The following is a 24,188-nucleotide window of genomic DNA, read 5'->3' as shown; positions in this document are numbered from 1 at the left end:
GTCACAGAACTATTAATTATCTGAGACAGTATTTAAAACCAGTTCTTCCCAACTCCAGTCTGTCATCCACTATGACCCTGAGTTGTATATCAATAAATTTTCCCCTTCTTAAAGTTAGAGGATACATATAGAGTAGTGATTAGACAGCAGACCTCTTTATAAGAAAGATCTCTGTTTAATTCTGGCTTGCTGATGGATGTTTATATGATCCTTGATAAATCATTTAACTTCTTGTCCTGAGCAATGTTTTCAGCCATCTTTGTCCTGGAACAAACCATTGTGTTTGGTATTGACTGTGGTTTGTGTTTTGAGTCTGACTAAATTTAAAATTCACTATTGAGCTGAGAGAAACCTCAGTAAGTTTCCAGGTGGAAAATCAAAAGCCACATGAGTACAAATGTCTTAGTCATATTAGATCCCATTGGGACACTATTTACCGGTCACCTCTAACAATCTTCTCATTGAGTGCATGTGAAGTGAACTCAGGATCAGGAAAATGATTTTCGAATTAGGAACACAGAGTATTAATGAGGTCAATGATTAAAAAAAAATGTAGGATACTAGGAGGGTCATACCTAAATTCACCTAAATGTTTAATCATAGTTGCAAAGTAGGGCCAATATTCTGACTTTCAGTCTAACTTTTTATCCATTAACTAGGGTTTCAACAACCTCTATCTCTCAGAGTCAGATGTGATTAATGAAGCTATTTAATAATCCTCCCAGAGGTTCCTACAGGAGCTCAGGTTAAGCAGTTCCTATTCTTCTGGGAGGTAAAATGATTTAAAAGAGCTCTCCTTTGAGCTTGCTATTTCCTTTCCATGATTCTCATGAAGTTTCTTTGATCACCTTATTTATAAAGGATAGTTATAGAGAATGGGAAAAGAGGAGAAAATTAAATAACCATTAGAAACTGACATTGTGGAAGCGACAGTGAAAGTATAGATTTATAGGTATATGGTTATACCATCAAATTATAGTTATGAAACCACTGGCACATTGTCTGCATAAGGTATTTAGAATTCTTCCTTTCTTGAATGTTGTTTTGTTGTTCAATCATTTTTCAGTTGTGTCTACCTCATATGACCCCATTTCATGTTTTCATAGCAAAGATAATGGAGACGTTTGCCATTTCTTTCTCTAGCTCATTTTATAGGTAAGGAAACTGAGACAAACAAGGTTAAGTGACTTGCCCAGGGTCATACAGCACTGTAAATGGCTGAAACCAGATTTAAACTCAGGAAGATGAATTTTCCTGACCTAGTTTCATTGTTTTATCCACTATACCACCTTGCTTCCTGCTATAATATTTAACAGAATAGTATCAATTAGTTTGAATCCCCTGGATTTCTTAACTAGTTTAATGTGCTTGCTTACTGACTCTATTTCCCTGTTATGCCATCCATCTCAACGTCTTTCACTTTCACCTATAATTTTTTTAAAACATTTATTCTCAAGTCTTTGCAAACATTCTAAATTATTATACATGTTAATCTTCTATAGTTTCAACTAAATTTATAGGTCTATGAGGTCAGAGGTTATTGCTCAATTTCGTTTTATCCAATTTATTTCCCTCACTCTCTCTCTCCAAAATTATAATAGTAGGAGACTTAATATCATTATTTGATCTATTTCCAGAGATGATTATAGAAAAAGGAAAAGAACCTATAAGTTCTAGAATATTTATAGGACCCAGGTTCTCTTGATTCCATGTTTAGTGTTTTACCTACTATATCACAGGTAGTGTTTCTGTTGTTTTATGGAAAGAAATAGCCTGACTTCTGTGGCTACATCTCTGGAGTTTTTATTTCAGCTATGCAACACACAGAAGGAAGCCTGAAATGATAGAGGGGAGTAAAATTGATATACTAAACATGAGAGCATCTAGTTCAATTACATATGGAAAGTAGAGAGTGAACTGGAAAGACCAAGTTATAAAGAAAAGTTATGGGGAAGAATCTAGTGCTCCACCCTTCCACCCATTAAACAGAAGGGAGAAGACTGAGTAGGCTGGAAAGGAGTTGAGCATCCAGGACAGAGTTATCAGTATGGTAATGAGATTTAAAGTGATCAATTTATCCTGGGATTTATCATCTTGCTCCTGTGGAGTTGAAACCAAGAACAAGGAAATTTCCTAATTGCATTTCAATATAATTAATTTGTTTATAGTATTTATTTTGTGCATTTTATTTTATTTTTTTAGGTTTTTGCAAGGCAAATGGGGTTAACTGACTTGCCCAAGGCCACACAGCTAGGCAATTATTAAGTGTCTGGGACCAGATTTGAACCCAGGTACTCCTGACTGCAGGGCCGGGGCTCCATCCACTGGGCCACCTAGCCGCCCCCTTATTTTGTGCATTTTAAAACATTTTAATGTTGTCCTTTATGTTCATCAGACTTCCAAAACGGTTGAAGACAAAAAAGGGTAAAGAACTCCTAGTAAATTTGTTTCTTTTTTCTTTCTTAGTCATGCTTTTTTAATCTTATTTCTAATTTCTCTTTCAAAACATGACCAATATGGAAATATTTTAAACATGACTGTACATGTGAAACCCTATATCAGATTGTTCATTGCCAAGGGGAGGGTGGTAGAAAAATGTGGAACTCAAAAGCTTATAAAAGAAGGAATGATGAAAACTACCTTTGCATATGTAATAGGAAAAAAAAAACTTGTAAAGAAAGAGAAGAGAAGAAGGTTCAAAACTGATCTTTGGGAGACAGCCACAGTTACAGAATATGACTGGGCTGAAGATACAGAACAGAAGACCAAGAAGTAGTACTCAGAGAAGCAGGAGGAGTAAAAGGAGGGGACAGCATCGTTGATACAGAAGTTGTTGATACAGAAGAAATACTAAACAGAAAGCAAATAATTGACTTGTACTTCTATGCTGACTTTCTGCCTACAAAAACCCTATCTTGTATAACACAAAGGAATGTTATGCTTTTGAACCGTTTCTGGGAAAGCTTGTTATTTTGTGCCTTCCCTCTCCTACCCCCCCAACTATTCTTGGGTTTATAAAGACTATCTCACAATCCTTTCCCATACATCATGTACCTATATTTTGTAAACATTCCCATACATCACATAAAAACTATCTTGCCACAGATAGGGATCAGGACCATCTGATTCTGGAAGGAAGACTGAGATACCCAAAGAATGTTGAAATAACAAAATATACCCAGGTAATGAGTAAACTGTCCTTGGATATATTTCTTAAACCTAACTTTTGCAGAAGGCATAAAAATAAGATCACCCTAGTTACTCACTAAACTCTCCCCAATTCCTACCAGCTCATAACCTCCTGTCCCCTAACCCCCTCCCACAACTTCACTTTCCCTTTACAAGTTTCTACCAAATTCCCCACAAGTTGCTAGTTCCTTTAAGAACTCAACCCACTTGGAGAAGTGTTTTAAATGTTCCTCATTTCTTTGGGTCATTGAATCTCAGTGCATATTTTCATTTCTTGCTTGAACCCAGACTCCATCATCATCAAAACAAAGAGAGAGAAGAATCAACAGTTGACAAGATCAATCAATGTGTCAAAGGCTATAGAGAGGTCAAAAAGGATTGTTACTGAGAAAAGTCTATTAGATGGTGTAATTAAAAAATCACTGATAACTTTAGAAGGGGTGATTCCAATTGAATAATAAAGTCTGAAGATGGTCTAGATTCAAGAAATGAAGACAGTGGCTATATGTTGGCAATCTCAAGTAGTTTAAAGTACAAAGGGGAGGACATAGAATGATAGTGTGGGTATATTTGTACAAAATAAGGGTCTTTTTAAGAATGCAAGAGACAGTCATGTTTGTAGGCAAGATGGAAGAAGTCACTAGAGGGGGGAAATTGAAGATAAGTAGGAGAGAGAATTATGGGATAGTCTGCTGAAAAAGATAGAATTGATCAAAGGTTTCTACAGGTTTGGCTTTGGCAAGGAACAAAGTTATCTCTTCAGGACAGTAGGGAGACACATAGGGACAAGACAAGACAAGAAGGAGATTGTGGGGGAAGCTATCTGGGTGATTTGAGATGTGGAGAAGGGGAAAAGAGAGTCTCTTGGGAAATGACTTCAATTTTTCATTTAGAGAAGAAGATATGGTGGGAAGTTTCAAAAAGAATGAAAATGATGTTACATGTATTGAAGCTATCTTCTCTGGAAGTATGAAACAGGAAGTCATGTTTGAACAGTATTTTACAGTAGAACATTTTCTTATATTAATTCAAGTAACTGAAATATGCAGTGAATACAAGATCCCAATTGTGTATATTGCTTGTAGCCTTTCCAAAAAAATATTGATTTTTTTTAGAATCAGTGCAGACTGGGGCGGCTAGGTGGTGCAGTGGATAAAGCACCAGTACTGGAGTCAGGAGTACCTGGGTTCAAATCCTGTCTCAGACACTTAATAATTTCCCTAGCTGTGTGGTCTTGGGCAAGCCACTTAACCCCATTTGCCTTGCAAAAATCTAAAGAAAAAAAAAGAATCAATGCAGACTGAAATCCTCAATTCTAACAAAATATCACCCTTGCATATATTAAAATCTCACAAAATTACTTGATATATATGTAACAATAGAGATAACCATTTTTTAATGACCTCGCAATTACGTTAAGCAAGTAATAAACATGGAGACATGATCACCAAATGCATTTGCCTTTGTCATGGAAGCTATTCAACACAGCATCCAAGTGGAAGATGAATTTTCTTGTGTAAGGCAATCACAGACTTGGTAAAAAAGAAAAGCTCAAGCTCTTGGGGAGACCACCTATCACAGTGAATAGAAAGCCAGACTTTAGGTCTGGAAGATCTGGATTCAACTGTGTACCAGAACAAGCCCAAACTGACTTGTGAACTGCATCCTTTGTGTTCAGTATAAAGCATTTATACCTCAGAAGTCGGCAGAAATTCTGAGTCATAATGGTGGTTGTATGAATCTGAGCAGGTCACTAAACCCCTTGGTGCTTCAGGCAAATCTTCAAGACTACATGTTATAGGGCATGACCGCTCTAAATCCATAGAAGGAATCTCCTAAATGAGATTTCCCTAAACCAAAGGAATCACAAATCCATGCCAAACAAAAAGCAACCCACTAACTGCAGGGACAGTAATTTGAATAGCAAATACTTGGAAAACAAGGGATCTCTATAATCTCCCTTTATATTATAAATAATGAAACAGAAAAAAAATGTTAAAAAACTAAGTTTACTTTTAAATCTTCATTCTTTCACAACTCACTATGTTTGGTAAACTACCTTAATATGAATTTAACTCATGATATTTGTTCTATATTCTCAAAGAATACCATGATATCATGGATGTGACACCATGATAGGCACATGAATTAGATTGGGGGGTGGGGAGACTGTGCTAAGTCACCAGTCTCACTTTCTTTTCCTCAGTCATCTGGAGTCCAGTGACCAGATATGAGTCAGGACTACTGGAGATGACCCTGGATGGGAGATAACCAGGGTTAAGTGACATGCCCAAGGTCACCCAGCCAGCAAGTGTCAATGTCTAAGGCTGGCTGTGCATTCTCGTCTTCCTGACTCCAAGGCCAGTGCTCTCTCCACTGCATGACCTAGCCGCCCCTAACTTATATTATCCTGAGGTAGAATTTCCAATCATTTAGAGAATGGATTTTTTCAATTTAACTTTTTTATTTATATGTTATATATCACAAAGAACTTATGATCATGTAAAATGATTTTTAATAATGTGCTCAGCTACACATTTATCAATATTTAAAATATTAAATGTCAATATACACTAAAGAAAATATAGCAAAGTGAGTAGGGTATTGGACTATGAGTTGAAAGCACCAGGGTCAAAATGTGCCCAAGCAAGTTCAAATTGGCTTGTGAACCAAATGTTTAAAGTTCAGTGTAAACATTTATGCCTCAGAAACCAGCAAAAGCTTCAAACTGAGACTAGGTTTATTGTTTTGTTAATTTGTCTAGATAAGAAAGTAATGGAGAAGATGAAAATATGTAGATTAAACTTTAAGGTGTATCACAAATACTTTTTAATTTTCTTGAAATTATTTATTGTCAAACATTTACCAACACATCTATTCCTGGCTTCAAATATTGTCACAGACATAGAGTTGTATTACTCTAAACAAATCACCTTGCTTCAAGGAGCTTCCTGGGTGCCAAGATAACTTGGGGAAAAAAAGAAAGTGCTTTATTTAAAACAATTTAAAAAAACTAAAGAATTACAGCATGAAAACTTAGATACCATCTCTCTGTGTATGGTAAAGCTTGGTTTTACCTTTTCTATTTCCACTGGAAACATGATCCAATTTTTTGCAGGTGTTTCCTAAAGAAAAAATATAGAGTACTTCATCATACACACGCATACATATCCATTTTTCAGCTACAGTGACATCACCAAAGATTGTCATTTAATATAGATCATAGAATTTACCAAAGAACCTACTTTGGTTCATTAAATTTTTAGACATCTCATAAATGAGTTGATTTTCAACTGGTTGAACAGCCAGGTTGTTTTGATTATATCAATTCTGACATGTCTGTCAGCCAATTAGATTATGGCAAAAGAATATACAAGTGCTCAGAGAGAAAAAACAATATAACTCTCCCCAAAACAAATTGATTGTATATGTGGCTGGGAAAATTAAATATAGTGAAATTGATAACAATGCTATAAAATGAAAGAAAAAGAACAGGAAGATTATATAATTTATTATAATGAGTTGTAGAGGTATTAATAATAACAAGGAACTGATTGTAGATATTTGTTAAGGATTTTACAAAAAACATCTCAGATCATTCTCTAATTAAGAATTATCATGAAAAAAAATTGATGAAGTTTATTCACTATCCTTGAAGGCATCTACTTGATCCCTCTCTTTCCTTTATGATTTCTTCCTTTGGACAACCATAGAACTCTCAAATCTAGAGATCCTGTCAGACCTATAGACATTTTAGCATATATGTTGGTTTAATCAGTTTCCTTAACTTTCAGGGCTGGAAAAACTAGCTCCCATCTTCTGAAGAGCACCAAGATATACTTTCCTCTAAATTTGTCCCTTTAAGCTGAATTCATATGAGACTAACCTGAGATGAACATATCATTAATAAGATTAGAGGAAAACAAGTAGCACAGTAGCTAAAAATCTGACCTCAGACTTTGTTTTTATTGTGACACCTAGTCTTTGTCCATGTTAGTTTCTTTATCTGTAAAATGATGATAATAATAGCACCTAACTCCCATGGTTTTATGAGTATAAAATGAGAGCTTTGCAAAGCAATATATATAAATGGTAGCTATCATCAATGTCATTTTAATTACTTTTTAGTAGATGAATGTCAAATTAGAAAGTTTAACATAAGAATTAGGATAATAGTTGATATATAATCATTTAAAGTTCGTCACACTTCCTTATATCATTTGAACCTCCCAATGGTTTTGAGGTAGAAGCTGTAGATAATAAACTATTACTCACATTTTGTGAATGTGGTACCAAAACGCTCTTGTGATTTACCTCTAATCATATAGTCAAATATTAGTAAGTGATACAAATGGTATTCAGACCCACATAACTTAGTTCAGTGCTCTCTGTACATATCCTTCTTCTTCCCTAACAATACTCTTCTGAAGAATAATGCTCTCTCTTTGGGTTTTTGAAATCTCTCACTAGGGTTAAAATGCACATTAGAAGTTGCAAAATTCTAGATTGCATTTTTCTTTTAGAGTTTGACCATAATCTTAAATACTACTGATGACTTTAAAAAGTAGCATATAGAAATGTATTGACATTTGATATTTTCCTTTTGGTCTGTTTAGGTAAAACTTCAGCATAAGAAAAATAAGGAGAGTATAGAATTCCCTTTCCTGCAACTCTTCACCAGTGTTGAAGGATGTATGGTAGCCGAACTTCCAGTTCTCACAGCCAACTGTGCTTTCTCCACAGGTTTGTAATTAATTTAAATTCTACAATAACATATTAGGGCAGGGTGGCTAGGCAGTGGATAGAGCACTGGCCCTGGCGTCAGAAGTACCTGAGTTCAAATCCAACCTCAGATACTTAATAATTACCTAGCTGTGTGGCCTTGGGCAAGCCAATTAACTCCATTTGCCTTGCAAAAACCTAAAAGAAAAATGTATTAAGGCCCATTGTATGCACATCCTTTGTGAGAGACAGAAGAACAATCATGTAGGGACTTGTGACTTCAGAGTTTACTTTATAGCAGAGCACTATAACAAAGACAGAAACTACTTTAAAGCACAATAATGCATTGCATTTTGAATGCCAGTTGAAAATAAAATGCTAACTAGAAATGACAAAAAGGCACTTTTTTTCTTTGCATGTGTTTGCATGTGCATGCATGAATGTATGTTTCATCTATGAATATTTACTTGAGTCCTACATGACTGCAGAAATAAGTTTTGACAACTGAAATGTCACAACTTGGTGACTAGTATCCTTGTTTAAATTGATTGCAATTTCAGAATATTTTAGATGTAATAGTTTTTTGTAGGCAGCAGAAAAAAGCCCAATGAAAGAACCTTCACCAAAAATTAGAATATTAAGGAATTCAGACTCAGAATTGTCTGGGACCGCAGAAGTCACCTAGTCCAAAAACACCTTTAAGAGATACTTAAAGGGGTGGCTAGGTGGCTCGCAGTGGATAAAGCACCGGCCCTGGAGTCAGGAGTACCTGGGTTCAAATCCGGTCTCAGACACTTAATAATGACCTAGCTGTGTGGCCTTGGGCAAGCCACTTAACCCCGTTTGCCTTGCAAAAAAACAAACAAAAAAAAGAGATACTTCAAATAACAAATTAACTGAAGAATATTTGTATAACATGCCATAATATTACGGATCACCTCTAGCTCAAAAACCTCTGGCAAGGATAAGCCTATTATATTCTCAAATAATCTTTTCCACTTCTGGAAAACTCTTAATTATTAGAAAAAGATTCATTACATTTAAACTAAATTAGGTTCTTTTCAGCTTTTTCCCATTGCTTCTAATTCTGACCTCTGTAGCTCAACAGAACAACTCTAGTAACTTTTCCACATGGCAGTCCTTCAGTCAATTGGTCAGAGAGTCAAAAAGAATTTTTTAAGTAATTAGTATTTTCTAAGCACCAGGGATATGTATAAGTCAATGTATAAAGAACATATTTAATGAGGAAGATAACATCTATAGCTAACTATATATAAAATATATATGAAATAAAGGTAATCTCAGAGGGTATGGCACTAGTGGTTTCAGGTATGTGAATATTTGAATAATGTCCTTCCTAAAGCTTTTTTTTTTGATCCAGACTAAATATGCTGAAATTTTTTTACCTGATCATCATGGAGTATGGTCCCATGGCATTTTCTCATCCCAGATATTTCCTCTGGATGGTCTTCAATTTTCATTTCTATGTTTTTAAGAAAGACCTTTGGAAGGTATTCCATCTTCTCTGTCTCATAACCCACAGTTTTCTGCAAAACCTTGCTAAAGGTGACCTTAGACATGAGACCTTTTCTGATTTGCTCAGCTGCAAAATTTTCCCTGCAAAATCACATTGTAGTCATTTTGTATATAATTATAGATCTCCTCCAACTAACCTGTAAGATTCTTGAAGGCAGTGACTATTTTTATTTCTGTCTTTTTATAGTACTTTGCGTAGTCCATAGCATATAATAGGTGTTTCATAAATGCTAGCTGTCATTTCAAGTACACATTAATAATACCCAGACTGTGTCTTCATATATTGAGTAGAATGAGTGAAAAAGAGAGACAGACATACAGATAGAATGACAGACAGAGAGGATAATTAAGACATCATTAAATGGAAATAAAAACATAAATCTCAGATAAACATATCTTTGAAAGTTACAGGTTGTTAAAATTGTGGTATTTCTCTAGCCCTTTAACCACCTCCAGGAAGGGAGAACAACCTGTAGCTGGTCTATATACATAGTTGTTAATTATTTATAAAAGAAATACCTTCCAAACTTGTTGAAATAGAGAGCCTTCATTTTGCATGTTTCTCTATGCTCTAACTCTTATAAAAATACCTGTTTGCCCAAACCTGTTCATTATGCCAGGCGCATTGTCACCAGAGACTAAGAATGATGGCATTTTAATAGCAGGTTTTTCTGCACTTTTACCCTCTTTCAACATGATTGTTAACTCAAAGTTACAGTTCTTGTAACTATTTTGTCATCAGGTTTACAGACACATTCTAACTTTACCTTTTGACAAGTTTCTCCATCAAATCTAATTCCCTGAGAAAGGAACTCTAGGGGAAAAATGGTCATAAAGGAACTCCAGAAGAGAAAGGAGAAAAATTGAAAACAACAGAAGCCCATGATTAAATTCACCTTGAGGAATTTATCTTTTGATATTTTGTTTTTGCCCTGTCTGGCTTAAAAATATGAGTCAAAAATTATTTGATGTTTGCTGATTTGTTCTATAGAAGTTTTCTTGATTAAATATGAAAGAATAGAATGATTCCTATTCTCAAGGAGTTTACTTTCTGATAGAAAAAGTGAAATAGAATAAATTGAAATTTGATGGAATGGATCAATCAGTCTATCATTCCACATTTCCCTCTTCCTTATAACCCCTAATCCTGTTCTTTACCCTTAGCTTATCAACCCTATGTTGGCGAAACTCTTCTTCCTTAGCTTTATCCTAGCCCTTTTTGTTATCCTCACTTTCCCAATTCATGAACTCTGTACTGCCTTCATTCTTTTCTCTTTTTAACTTTATTCTTTGGTGAATTAGTTTAACCAAATAGTTTCTTTAAAGGTCAAGCCCTTCCTCCCTTGTCCTTTTGCCAATAATGTCTTTCTAAACCCCAACCTTAGACTATTTCTACCCTCTAACGCCTTCACTCTTATTCCTGTGCTGTTGTAGAAAATGTAGAGACAGTCACAAAACCATGCTAAGTGGGTTTATTACAAACTTATGTTATATTTTACCAACTTGACCCTCTCTGAAGCAAAGCAAATCTTTTATACCTGTCTAATTGATTCACTCCACCACTTATAAAGAAACCCTTCCTTACCTTTTCATCCCTCCTCAAACTAGGTATGATGCCCTCCTCCCCCCTTTTCATTGATCCCTTTAAATGCTACACCCATGAAAATATATAGACCATTCATCAAAAACTTCCCTTTCTCACCATTATCTTCTCATATAACGTAGTTACTTCCCTTGACTATCATTTCTTTCATAATTTTGTTTTTAAATATGAAGTGGTAGCTTTTCCCCCTTCTTAAGGTAAAACCTACTCAATAACTTCTTGTTTCCATGTCCTCTTTCTTTTCCAAAAGGTTTCCCCCATTGTCATCTCCACTAATTTCCATTATGTATAGGTTTTTTCATGTTATTTATATTCCCATGATTCTCCCATCCTTAAAAAACAAAACAAACCAAAAACTTCTCTTGATCCTGCCATCCCTATTTGCTATCATCGTAAATCTCTCATGATTAATTCATTTGAAAAACTACTTCCTCTCTTCTAAATCTATTCTAAACCATTTATAGTCTAGTTTCAAACCTCTTCATTCAAATGAAACAGCTTTCTTCAAAGTTACCAATAATCTGTGGGGTTTTTTGCCATTGTTCCACATTAGTTGTGTTGTAAAAGAAAATATTTTTTTTAAATAAAGTAAAAAATGAGTATGTTTCTATATGCATTCAGACTCCTTCAGTTCTTTCTCTGGAAACTGTTGCATTTTTCATTATAAGTCCTTTGGAGTTTTCTTGGGTCTTTGTATGACTAAGAATAGCTAAGTCATTTACAGCTCATGCTTGTACAATATTGCTATTACCACACACAATATTCTTTTGGTTTTACTTACTTCACATTGCATCAGTTCATTAAGTTGGTCCAGGTTTATTTTCCTTAAAACATTCTGGTCATCATATCTTATCTCAAAATAGTATTATCATACACAATTTGTTCAGACATTCCCCAATTGATGGGTATCTTCTGAATTTCTAATTCTCTAACCCCACAAAAAGAGATGCTATAAATATTTTTGTATGTATACGTCATTTTCCTTTAAAAAAAATCTCTTTGGGATACAGACCTAATAGTAGTATTGTTGAATCAAAGGGTATGTACAGTTTTATAACCCTTCAAGAATAGTTTCAAATTTCTCTCCAGAATGGTTAAATCAGTTCACAAACCACTAACAGTATATTAGTGTCCCAATTTTTTCACATCATTTCCAGTATTTGACATTTTTCATTTCTATCATGTTAACCAATTTTATATGTGTATAGTAACTCAGTTTTTCATTTGGGTTTCTCTAATCATTAGTGAAATCATTTTTATATGACTATGGATAACTTTTATTTCTTCATCTGAAAAATACCTCTTCATATCCTGTGACCATTTACTAATTGGGGAATGAGTCATATTTTTATTATGAGTTTGAGTGTGAAAATTTTCCCCAGTTTTCTGCTAACCTTTAAATCATAGTTGCATTGGTATTGTTTGTGCCAAATCTTCAAATGAAAAAATATTATTTTTAATTTATCAGAATTATCCATTTTACATCAAATAATTTATGTTACTTGATGTAATTGGGGAATGTTTGGTCCTAAATTCTTGCTTTATCCATTGATCTGAAAGAGAAACTATTTCTTGCTCCCTAATTTGCTTATATGCTTGTCTTTTTCTCTTTTCTGCCAAATTGTTTTTAGTCTTTTCTGGCAGTTTTTGTTAAGTAGTGAGTTCTTCTTCTTCTTAAAACTGGGATCTTTGCATTTATCAAATACTAGATTACTAAGGTCATGATCTCTTAGGTAATAGATACCCAATCACTTCCTCTTATCTAATCTCTCTAACTCTTAGCCAGTATCATATTATTTAGATGATTGCAACTTTGTAATACAGTTTGAGATCTTTAATGGCTAAGTCACATTCACATTTCTAAAAGTTATTCCTTTGATAGTCTTGTTATTTTGTTCTTCCAGATAAAACTGATTTTCCCCCCAGATCTATAAAATAGTTTGTGGTAGTTTGATTGGCATGGCAATGTACAAATAAATTAATTTTGATAGATTATCATTTTTATTGTATTGTTTCAACCTACCCAGAAGGTTGGTTTCATTGATTGTTTTGATCTGTGTTTATTTTTGTGAGAACTGCACTGTAACTGAGTGTATATGGTCCCTGGGTATGTGTGAGAAGGTAGATTCCCAAGTGTTTTATAATGTTGCAGTTATTTTAAATGAAATTTCTCTTTCTATTTCTTCCTATTTTGATAGTAATATATTGAAATAAGGATGATTTATGTAGGTCTATTTTATATCCTGCAATTAGTTGTTTCAACGAATTTTTTTGTTGATTCTCTAGAATGTTCCAAGTGTATAATTATATTATCTGCAGTGATAGTTTTGCTTTCTCATTACCTGTTCTAATTCTTTCAGTTTTTCCTTTTTTATTGTTATAGGATTTCTAGAAAACTAATGAATACTGGGGGTAATAATGTGGATCCTTGCTTTCCCCTTGATCTAATTGGAAAGACTTTTAGCCCAACCCTATCATAGATAATGTTAACTTATGATTTTAGATAAATATTACTTATAATTTTAAGAAAAGCTCCATTGCAATGTTTTCTATACAAATAGCAACTAATATTGTAATTTGACAAAATATTTTCTGCATAATCACATGATTTTTATTGACTTAATTATTGATAAAGTCAGTTGTGCTGACAGTTGTCCCAATATTAAGCCAGTCCTGCATTCCTGGAATAAATCCCCTATGATTATGGTGTATGAACTTTGATATATAACTGTAATCTCCTTGCTGGTATTTTATTTAAATTTTTGCAACAATATGCATTAGGGAAATTGGTCTATATTTTATTTTCTCTTTTTTGTCTTCCTAGTTTAGGTATCAGCAACATAGTTTTGTTGTGAAAGTTATTTGGTAGGACATCTTTGCCTGTTTTTTTTCCAACTAGTTTATCTGAAATAAAAATTAATTCTTCTTTATGAATATTTGGTAGAATTCACTTGTGAATTCATCTAATCCTGAAGATTTTTTTTCTTAAGGAGCTCATTGATCACTTGTTCAATTTCTTTTTCAATTATTTCATTATGCTATCCTCTTCTGTTATTATGGGATATTTATAATTTATATTAATTCATCCATTTACTTAGATTGGCAGATTTATTGGCATATGGTTGGGCAAAATAACTGCTAATAATTACTTTAAATTTCTATTCACTGGTGTGAAACTCACCCTTCCATTTTTGATACTAGTAATTTGATTTTCTTCTTTCTTTTAAATAAATTAATCAAGTAATTTATTAATTTTTTACTTTTTTATAAAACCAACTCCTTTTATTTATTACTTCAATAATTTTCTTACTTTCAATTTTATTAATCTCTCCTTTGATTTTTAGAATTTCCAATTTAGCAGTTCATTGGAAATTTTTATGTTTTTTCAGATTGCTTGCCCATTTCATTGTCCTGCCTTTTCTTTATTTATATAAAATTTATATTTATATATTTATATAAAATTTATATAAATTTATATAAAAGTTTCTCCCTAAAGTGCAACTTTGTTCACATACCCACTTTCATTTTCTTTAATTCCAGTAATCTATTAAATAGATAAATCTGTTTTTTAATATCAAGTTTTCTTGACCTCCCTACAATGACTGAGACTCTGATGACCCTCTCCTCATGGATACTATCTTCTCTTTAGGTTTTTGTTACATTATTTTATTCTAGTTCTTCTACTTGTCTAACCTTTCATCTGCTGGATTTTTAAATCATGTCCAGTAATTGTGGGTGCACTCCAAGAACTGTCTTGGTTCTACTTCTTTACTCCCTTTAAACTATCTTATTTAGTGAATCATGGATTAAATAATCATGTCTCTATTAATAATTTATACAGATCAATTTATATAATCCTTATCTCTTTCCTAATAGAGTTTCTTGTCTTCCACAGTCTATTAGACACACAAACTGGATCATCCCTAATATTGAGTTGTGTGAAGCATAATTCATTTCCTGTCTTCTTAAACCCTTTCCACTTTCCAACTTTTCTATTATTTTTAAGGATACCACCCTTTCAATTAACCAGGCTTGCAAGTTTAGTATTATCTGCAGTTCCTCACTGTCCCTTATTCTTCCTCACTGACATATGTTGTCATTTCTACTTTTACAACATTTCTTTTAATTCATAAATCCACCAGGACTCCATCATCTTACCTTGATTTTTCAAGAGCTTTCTGGATTATCTCCCTGCCTTAAATCTCTCCTCTCAGCTGCCAAAGTTATAAGATGTAAGTCTGACCATGTTACTACTCTGCATAATAGCTTTCAGTGGCTTCCTTTTACCTTCAACAGAAAATATTAAATCTGTTTTTAAAAAACCCTTCACTGTCTGATTCTTTCTTTCTTTCTTTCTAGTCTTCTTACACTTTATTACATTCTGTGTATCTTCTTATCCAAAGATATAGGTCTGTTTGTTTGTCCTTCCATTGGATAATTCAACACTGGATTTCATGATTTTTAAAAGGCTCCCACTTGTCTAGAATGCATTCTCTCCTAATCTCCATCTCCATTAATCACTTATCTTCTTATCTTCAAGCCTGATGACAAATTCTACATTCTGCAAAAGACTTTTACCAATCCTCCAACTTCCCCCAACCCTCTTCAATGTTATTTCTTGCCTTTGTAATAACCTTCCATTTGTACTACTGTATATTTCTTTTATGTATATGTGTATAAATTACACATATACATGCACACACACATACCATACACACACATACACATCATATACACATCCATATCCATATGCATATGCATATGCATATACATATACATATACATATACATATACATATGCATATACATATACATATACATATACATATACATATACATATGCATATACATATACATATACATATACATATACATATACATATACATATACATATACATATACATATACATATACTCTACTGTAGTCTAGAGAATGCTAGTTGATGAGTGGATGGCTTGGAAATCAAAGTCTAGAAGGATGGGTGTTCAACCTTTTAGTTGTTCTGGGCTGTAATCACCCAAAAGAACTTATGAAGAGCCATATATAAAATGTAATATTTTAAATAAATATTACATATAAAATGTAATATTTATTTAAAAACTAAAATATGACTAACACTATCAATGAGTATAATAAAAATGTAATAATGTAATAAAGTATGACTTTGAGGGCTTCATGCAGCCATGGACCTTGGGTGGGATGCACCTAGAGTTTTAATTCTTGTAGACACACAGTGGGTTCTCACTTTTAAGTGAATATTTGCTTAGTCTAGTCCTTTTAATTCATTTGTTTGCTCATTTTTAGGCAGTTAACATGATCAAATTGCATTAGATTAGGAGTTGGAAAATATGGGTTCTTGTCTCATCTTTGCTATTAGTTACCTATGGGACCTTTGGCAAGTCATTTAAATTATTTGGGAATCAATTTCCTTGCCTATACTATAAGGCATTTGGATTAATATCCCTTGGAGTTCTAAAATTTGTGATTTTATAATAAATGCAACAATTTACAATAGTGAAAATAAAAAGGTTTTATACATTTAATAAATGAATCATTTAAGTAGATCAAACAATCCATTCCTTTTTCCCACCATGCTTTTATTTATATCAGTTACTATAATTAATTTCACATTGAAAGGATCTATAATTTTTGTCACTTTCTTTAGGCTAATTATTTATTCATTTTTATTGTAAATTCTTGTTATTCAAAAATACAGTCAGAATTTCATATATCTATATGACTTGGGGAATTTCAGGATCTCTAATTTGTGATGTTTGTCCTTTATTCTTGAAGAAGACCATGACATAAGGGAGGTGATGCCATGACAAGCACATGAACTGGATTTGAGTGAGGGATGCTGGGTTAAGGCACCATCACTTTCTTCTCTGGAGCCATCTGAATCCCATGGACTGGAGATGACCCTGGATATGGGCCAATCAGGGTTAAGTGACTGGCCCAAGATCACATAGCTAGTGACAAGGGTTGGATTTGAATTCTAATCCTCCTGACTTCAAAAACCAGTGCTCTATCCACTGTACCACATAGCTGCCCTAATTTGTACTCATATAATAGATACACATGCCATTTTTTTTATTTTCCATAAAATCATTTTTCCCTTCCAAATACTTTAGTGACTAAAGACTTGCAAGCTCAGTAGGAACAGCTGACAACTTTGACAAGAACTGAAAAAAAAATAACTCACCTGGGTAACAAAGTAAATATAAAGAGATGAGTGACAGAATTTCACTTAATAGAATTAACAATATAAATACAATCCCTTGGTCTGAATTTGGAACTATTGATGTGAGCAGGCTGAGATATAGCATAGCACTGTAGGATCAAAGATTTGTATTAGGACTTTAGAAGCCATTTTATTTCTAATCTCTCCACCCCTCTCTCCTCACTTCCCCTCTGCTCTCCTCATACCACAAATGAGGAAAATGAGGTCCAAGGTCAAAAAGATAAATCTGAGATTTGATCTTAGGAAAACAAACAAACTCCATATAACAGAAATTCAGTTTCTTATGCAAGCCTAATTTTTGTTCTTCATTGTATATTGAAATGCTTTTTTCCTAATGATTAAATCCATGATTGAATAAAAACAAAGAAAAAACTGATCATGATTTCTGCCAGTAATGCCTATTTCACACTTACAAGTAATATCTAAGGAGGGAGCAAACAGGGATGAATATGTTTGTTAAGGGTTTGACCCTCTCATGAAAAATATCTATTCCATCCAAATACACAAGGGCTTTGCTATTATTAATGGTAAGATCTTAAGCAAGCTCTTATTTGTAGATGAAATAGTACTGGTTTTATCATGTCCCTACACATTATAGGGATTTCCTTAGTGAGATACATGTTTTTTCAAAACAACCTTGCTTAACAATCCACCAACTAAATGGATAAAATCATCTGTTGATCATACTATAATATGGCTAACCCTCTCCTTTTGTTCTTTGATATGTATATATGCAACTGGCCCTACAGTTAAATGGTGAGTTGGTTCCAGAATTGACTTGGAGGGAGATCAGGGAACATCTAGGTGATACATAGTGCTGGGCCTCAAATTAGGAAGACCTGATTATAAATTTGAGTTCAAATACTTACTAGTGCTGTTATCCTGTGCAAGTCATTTAACTCTTTTTGGCTCCATTTCCTCATCTACAAAATGAACTGGAGAAGGAAATGGGAAACCATTGCAGTATATTTGCCAAGAAAGCCCCAAATGGAATTACTAAGTGTCAAACTAAACAATAACCACAAGAACAACAGGAGTTTCTGATCATAGCACAATTCTGAATTCTGTTAAGAAGGAATATAAAATGTCCAAATATTTTGACCAAATAAATTCAATACTAGGTATGAAACTCAAAGAAGCAAGTCAAAGACAAACAGGTCCAATGTACATAAAAATATTCATAGTATTACATTTTGTAGTAACAAATATATGAGAGCAAATTAGATGCCCATTGATTGATTAATGGCAAAAGAAATACTTTTCCATGAATGTAAGGCAAAATGGCAGGATGTAGGAAATGATGACAAAGAATAAGAGAAATATGTGGAGACTTACAGAAGCTAATGAATGGAGTAAATATATAAAACAGTATGAACAAAAAAGTATATAATAGTGTGACTGGGGTAAAATAGTAACAACAAAAGCAAAACAGAGCATTGTGTAATTATAATAACCAAGTTTGAACCCAAAAAAGGAATAAGAAATTCAACCTCCCTCCCATATTTTCAGAGGTAGAAGACTGGGTTTGGAACACTGAATATGATAACACTTTCTGTTGTTATAGTGGTTGGTTTTACTTAATTGCCTTCTCTCTGCCCCCCTCCCCACCATTTCCTTCCTTGGGTACACTAGATGACTCTGAAATTAAGTGAGCTAAAACAAAAATAATGACAAAATGGCTCAGTATCTTTGCCAAGAAATCCGCTAAAGGAGTCACAACGAGTCAGATATTACTGAAAAATGACTTGAATAATAAAATAAATCCCAAAATATAACAAAATTTTAAATGAGTTGTTCAAAAAATTGTTCAAGAAGCCCAAACTTTTCTAGGTAGTAAAATAAATGAAAACTACTTTCTTACTTTTCAGGCATAGATTGTTAACTCTCCATGAGCAAATGAGTAGAACAGTTCACAAATATAGACAAAGAATACACATACTTAAATTAGCAATGTAAAGAATCAATATATTTCCACTCAGTGGCCTTGAGGACTTGAATTTCTCATACAACTCATAAAATGAGAATAACATAGATTGAACATTTATTAAAGTAAAATGAAGTTTGTGTCAATTTCAGGACATTCATTTTAAATTAAATATTGTGTTGTTTTCAGTGAAAGAATATACCCTTTCCATTACTACTGGCAAAATTTCAACTTCAAGTTCCAACATGGATGTATATGTCACCTTGTTGGGATGCTTAGGAGACACAGGAAGAAGAAAGCTAACCAGGAAAGGAGTGAAACTTTTCACCAAAGGAAAGGTATGATAGTATCTTTTCAAATCTTTCTATTGTTAAGGTCCGAGAAAAGTCCCCAATTACAGAACAGAGGCACTCCACATGATGGAGATGCAATAGCAAGGGTTTATTCAACTAGCTCGAGCTAGGGTTCCGTCCTAGGTCAGGACTAGGATCCTGGAACTCCGAGTAAAGTGAGGAGAGACCTTATATATGGTTTAGTAGGGGAGTTTCAAGCATCTGCCTGCAGATTGTCTTGAGATGGTGTGGCGTGTTCTTATTGGATGCAGGTCCTCGGAGAAGCCCCCCTGCTGCATGGTCCGAGGGCTGACCAGGCAGAATCCTCAGAAGCTGATCTGACAGAAACTCAGCTAGATGACCAAGCAGGGACTTAGGGGCAGAATTTAGGCAACAGTTCATAGGTTTGGACATTCAGGGTCTTACAGGCATTCAGGCTATTGTTCACAGATTTCGAGACTCAGGATCTTACAGGCATTCAGGCTACAGTTCACAGATTTCGAGACTCAGGGTCTTACATTCCCTCCTCTTCATGTTCAATCCAGGAGCACTCATGCTCCTCAAAGGGATGCACCGGACCCTCAGAGAGACCGTTGTAAGACTGCCTGAGTATCATTAGTTGGATAGTGTTAAACCTGTTCACAATGAAAGCAAGCATTCAGTTTAATATGCAGGGCCCAAAGGTTAGGAGGAGTAAAAGCAGTATCAGGGGGCCAATCCGGGTAGAGATCAATGTGGTGAGCCACGGGGATTGGTTGAGCCATGCTTCAAACCATCCTTCTTGCTGTTCTCTTTCTTTCCTACCTTTGGCCAATCCCTCCCTTACTTTAGCCATTGACTCTCTGACCACGCCAGTATGGTCTGTGTAAAAGCAGCATTCTTCTCCTAGTGCAGCGCATATTTACCCGCTGCTGTAGGAAAATCAAGTCTAAGCCTCTTCTGTTCTGTAAAACTACTTCTGAAAGGGAGGTGAGGGATTTCTCCACGTGTGAAATTGAGTCTTCTATTCTGCTAATATCCTCATCTCCCGCTGCTCTGAGGGAGTCGAAACCTTTCTGATGGAGGGTGAGAGAGGAAATCCCTGTGCCCACTCCTACCAGGCCTATTCCAAATAGGGTGGCTATCGTTAGGACAGTGAGGGGCTCCCTTCTTATTCTGGCAAGGGGCATTCTCATTATCAAGGGGAGGTTACAAAAACAGATCCCTTGACTATGTAAACATTGGTGAGAAATGGTAGAGATGAACTGGTCCAGTGTCTCTGCTGTCTTCTCTTCTCCCCTGGAGACCTTTGATGTCCTGCATCTTCTGAATCGGTTCCAAAAAGTTCTCTCCAGCTCAGGTGACTAGTTGAAACTTTGTCTTCTGGTAAAGGATTTGCTTATCATTTTACTTAGATCAAAACACATGTTTTCCTCACAAGACAATGAGATTTTGGAGCTTATTGCAATTTACATTTTGCCTTATTGCCATATTGATGCACATACTTAATTTTAACACAATAAACTTTTACTATATGAGCGAACTCCAAATGAGAATTGTCATACTGTCTTAAGCCTGTAACATACATTCAACAATCATCTTATTTCAGAGTACCCAGCATATGGTTTAAAAATAAAACAATCTTAGCCTTTGCTCTTGTTACAGTAATGGCTGAAACATCCTTAACCAAAAAATGAAAATTTTCAAAATATTCTCAAATATACCATTGATTTTCCTTTTCCTGATATACTTATCTGACTCACATTCCTTTCCTTAAGTTAGACATTAGAACGATAATTATCCTAAGGATTTCCCATTCTTCTTACCTAAATATCCCTTCTAAAAATTAAAGAAACTTAATTCCTATAATAACATGTAGCTGTTAGCAGGTGTCAGAGCCACACACCTAACCTATCTCTGGCTATTAGATCCAATTCACCTAAAATTTCTTTTTCTAGTTTGTTTAGCAATTAACCATAAATATCCAGGACATTAAAGGAAAATTCCTTTATAGATATAAGTATTGAATGTCAGTGTCCAGGCAGAGGTCATGTGGGTAAGTCAAATGGCTTAGGCCAGATTTATTCTTCCAGGTGAGATATTATCCAAATGTCATTTTGGGGAAATCAAGTCAAAGGGGTCCAACCTCAGCCTTCCTGAGAAGTCGCCCCTTTGGCTGCCCATCCCAGTCACGTGACATCTTCGCTTCCTTGGCTGCAAGAACATGATATTTACCCAGTGGCATTTCCTTTTTGTTGACCATCCTGGTATCTGACATAAGAGAAAATCAATTAAAAGTCCCGTGATCTAAAATGGTTGTTTTACCTAGTTAGAACTTCCAGTGGATACAATTCCAATTATAATCTTAATGAAGTCCCAGTTAATGAAACCCCCTACCTAAAGCTTGGATTATCTTTCCTGGGTCTTTGTCTAACATCTGGTATTCTAACTATGACTGGCCCTACAGGCCTGTCTCCTACCTCTTACATTCAGACATCCCTTTGTCTGAAATCATGCAAGGCAATTGGGGTTAAGTGACCTGCCCAAGGTTGCACAGCTAGACAATCACCAAGTATCTGAGGCCTGACCTGAACCCAGGTCTCCTGACTCCAGGGCCAGCGCATTAACTACTGTGCCACCTAGCCTCCCCTAACATACAAATTACTTTTCAGAATTCTTTAAAACCATTTAAACATCTTAGGTAGCTTTAAATTTCCAACATGCGTTATTGATTTCTGTGAGTAACAGAGTAACACACACATTACTAGATTGTACAAAGTAATTTCTCCATTATCACATTATTCATGAACCCACAGATCTATCCCAGAAAGTGTCATACTTTTTCATATTTTCCTTATTGCTCTTCAAAGCAATCACATTAATCCCAGGCTTTAACAATCCAGTATTTTAAATAAAACATTTTCACAAGAGATAGCTAAATATTGCAAATATTATCTCTTTGCAGTTACAAAAGAACATCACATAATTGATAAAAACATCTTATTCATCAATGTTACCTTACAATAAATCGGGCCCACAATGGCAACTTGTTCAGAGCTCCCCCATCAGCTGTCTGTAGTTACCAGAGAGAAGTCCACATGCTTGACTTCTTTAAACATACATTGTTAATATACATTAAACATTAAGATTCTTAAACATCTCATTTCCCTTAGAACAAAAGCATAATTCTCAGAATCCAATCTCATACATGTGACACATTTAAACCCCAGTGTCATTACATTTCAACTAACTTTCAACAGCTTAGGTCGATAAAAACTTTAGAGTACCTTATACAGAGAATCCAGCACTCACATTCCAAAAGCTCTATCCAAATAAAAAACAGCATTATTAAACTCAGGATTAAAACCAATTAGAGCTTTTCCCCTTTAAAAAGACATCAGTAAACATCCCTGATAACCTAGGTGTTTCTCTTCTTAGTAACCCAATACTAGTTTTCTTAACCCAAAGATGTTACAATAGAATTTTAAAATCCCAAACTCCTTGCAAAAGTTACAATAGTGTTAAAACAATTTAATCACAAACCAATTCAACAATCTAGTTATTTAATTCCTCCCATTCTGTACAAATTTTGTCAGAATATTACAACACTAGTATTCTTTTAGAACCCTCAGAATGCTTTCCAAAACTCTAGTTCACAAACTTTAGAAACAATGAGAGTCATCACTCAGGCCACATGGCCAGAGATAGTCATTAAACGTGATTTCCTTTCAATAAAGGGGTCTCTTAACCCCTGGATCTTAGATAGTTAATTTTTTTTCCCAATCACACATCCCACCTCCCCACCATCCTCCTGCTACCCTCTTCCCGCCTTTTGATCTAGGGAAGGAATCTTCCAAGGGGGAACAGATGGGGACCTGGTGATGGGTGGGGGGATGGGGTGTGGAAATTCAGGGGCTGAGGGTTATAAATTTAACAATACAGTAATATGCATAATTTCATTTTTAACAGATAATAAACTACACTGATCTCACATATCAATATTCCCTTTCATAAACATGAGGTGAAAAACAAAGCCTTTCACAAATTTTCTGGGCCAAAAGAACCTTGAGAACTATAACCCATTGGCAAGGTATTCTCTAGTTGGTTTTTTTTTCCCATAACAAAATCTATACAAATGTGATATGTGAAACTTCAATTCATTTGTTATTACAAAACAATTTTAAAATCTCAAAAAGTGTAGTTTAAATTGTTCTTATACAAAGCTTACTAATTGTACACAGCATATTTCAATTGCATGTATGTTCTCTTTATTTCCTAAACCTTTAAAATACAAAGAATTCCTAAGCCTAATTGTTGCTAAAAAAATCCCTTCTTATGACTACAAGATTTTCTTCATGTTTCTCTTAAATTCCAAAAGTTACATTCAAATTAGTTTTTAAATCATTTTCTTTCTAAAAACCTAAAAAGTTTGCAAATTCTTCTTATCTTCATAAGTGCAATTCTAACTTCTCAATGCACTCACTTATAAGAACTTTCTATCTTCACTGGCCAACATTTCTTAATATTAGAACATTCTATGTTCTGGGAATGAGAGATTCCCCACAATTTGAGATATCAAAGTGATATGTACTAATTCTTTACCTTTACTGTTTATCATTACTCACTCACTCCAGATTCTTCCCAAATACATGATCCACATT

The 24,188-nt window shown here is 34.4% G+C and overlaps 1 protein-coding gene across 4 annotated transcripts in view; it reads left to right on the top strand.

The window, feature by feature from the left end:
• Positions 1–24,188, top strand: part of LOC141497715 (lipoxygenase homology domain-containing protein 1-like) — a 710,463-nt gene that overhangs the window by 625,037 nt on the left and 61,238 nt on the right. For all 4 annotated transcript variants that reach the window (XM_074200482.1, XM_074200484.1, XM_074200481.1 and 1 more), the window contains 2 exons: positions 7,806–7,932; positions 19,406–19,554. In XM_074200482.1, coding sequence (XP_074056583.1) covers positions 7,806–7,932; positions 19,406–19,554 — 276 coding nt within the window. The remainder of the gene's footprint in view (positions 1–7,805; positions 7,933–19,405; positions 19,555–24,188) is intronic.

The sequence above is a fragment of the Macrotis lagotis genome, chromosome X (assembly GCF_037893015.1).
Source record: "Macrotis lagotis isolate mMagLag1 chromosome X, bilby.v1.9.chrom.fasta, whole genome shotgun sequence".
Taxonomy (NCBI): Eukaryota; Metazoa; Chordata; class Mammalia; order Peramelemorphia; family Peramelidae; genus Macrotis; species Macrotis lagotis.
Note: the sequence above shows the minus strand (reverse complement) of the source record. Positions and strands in the feature narration are given on the sequence as shown.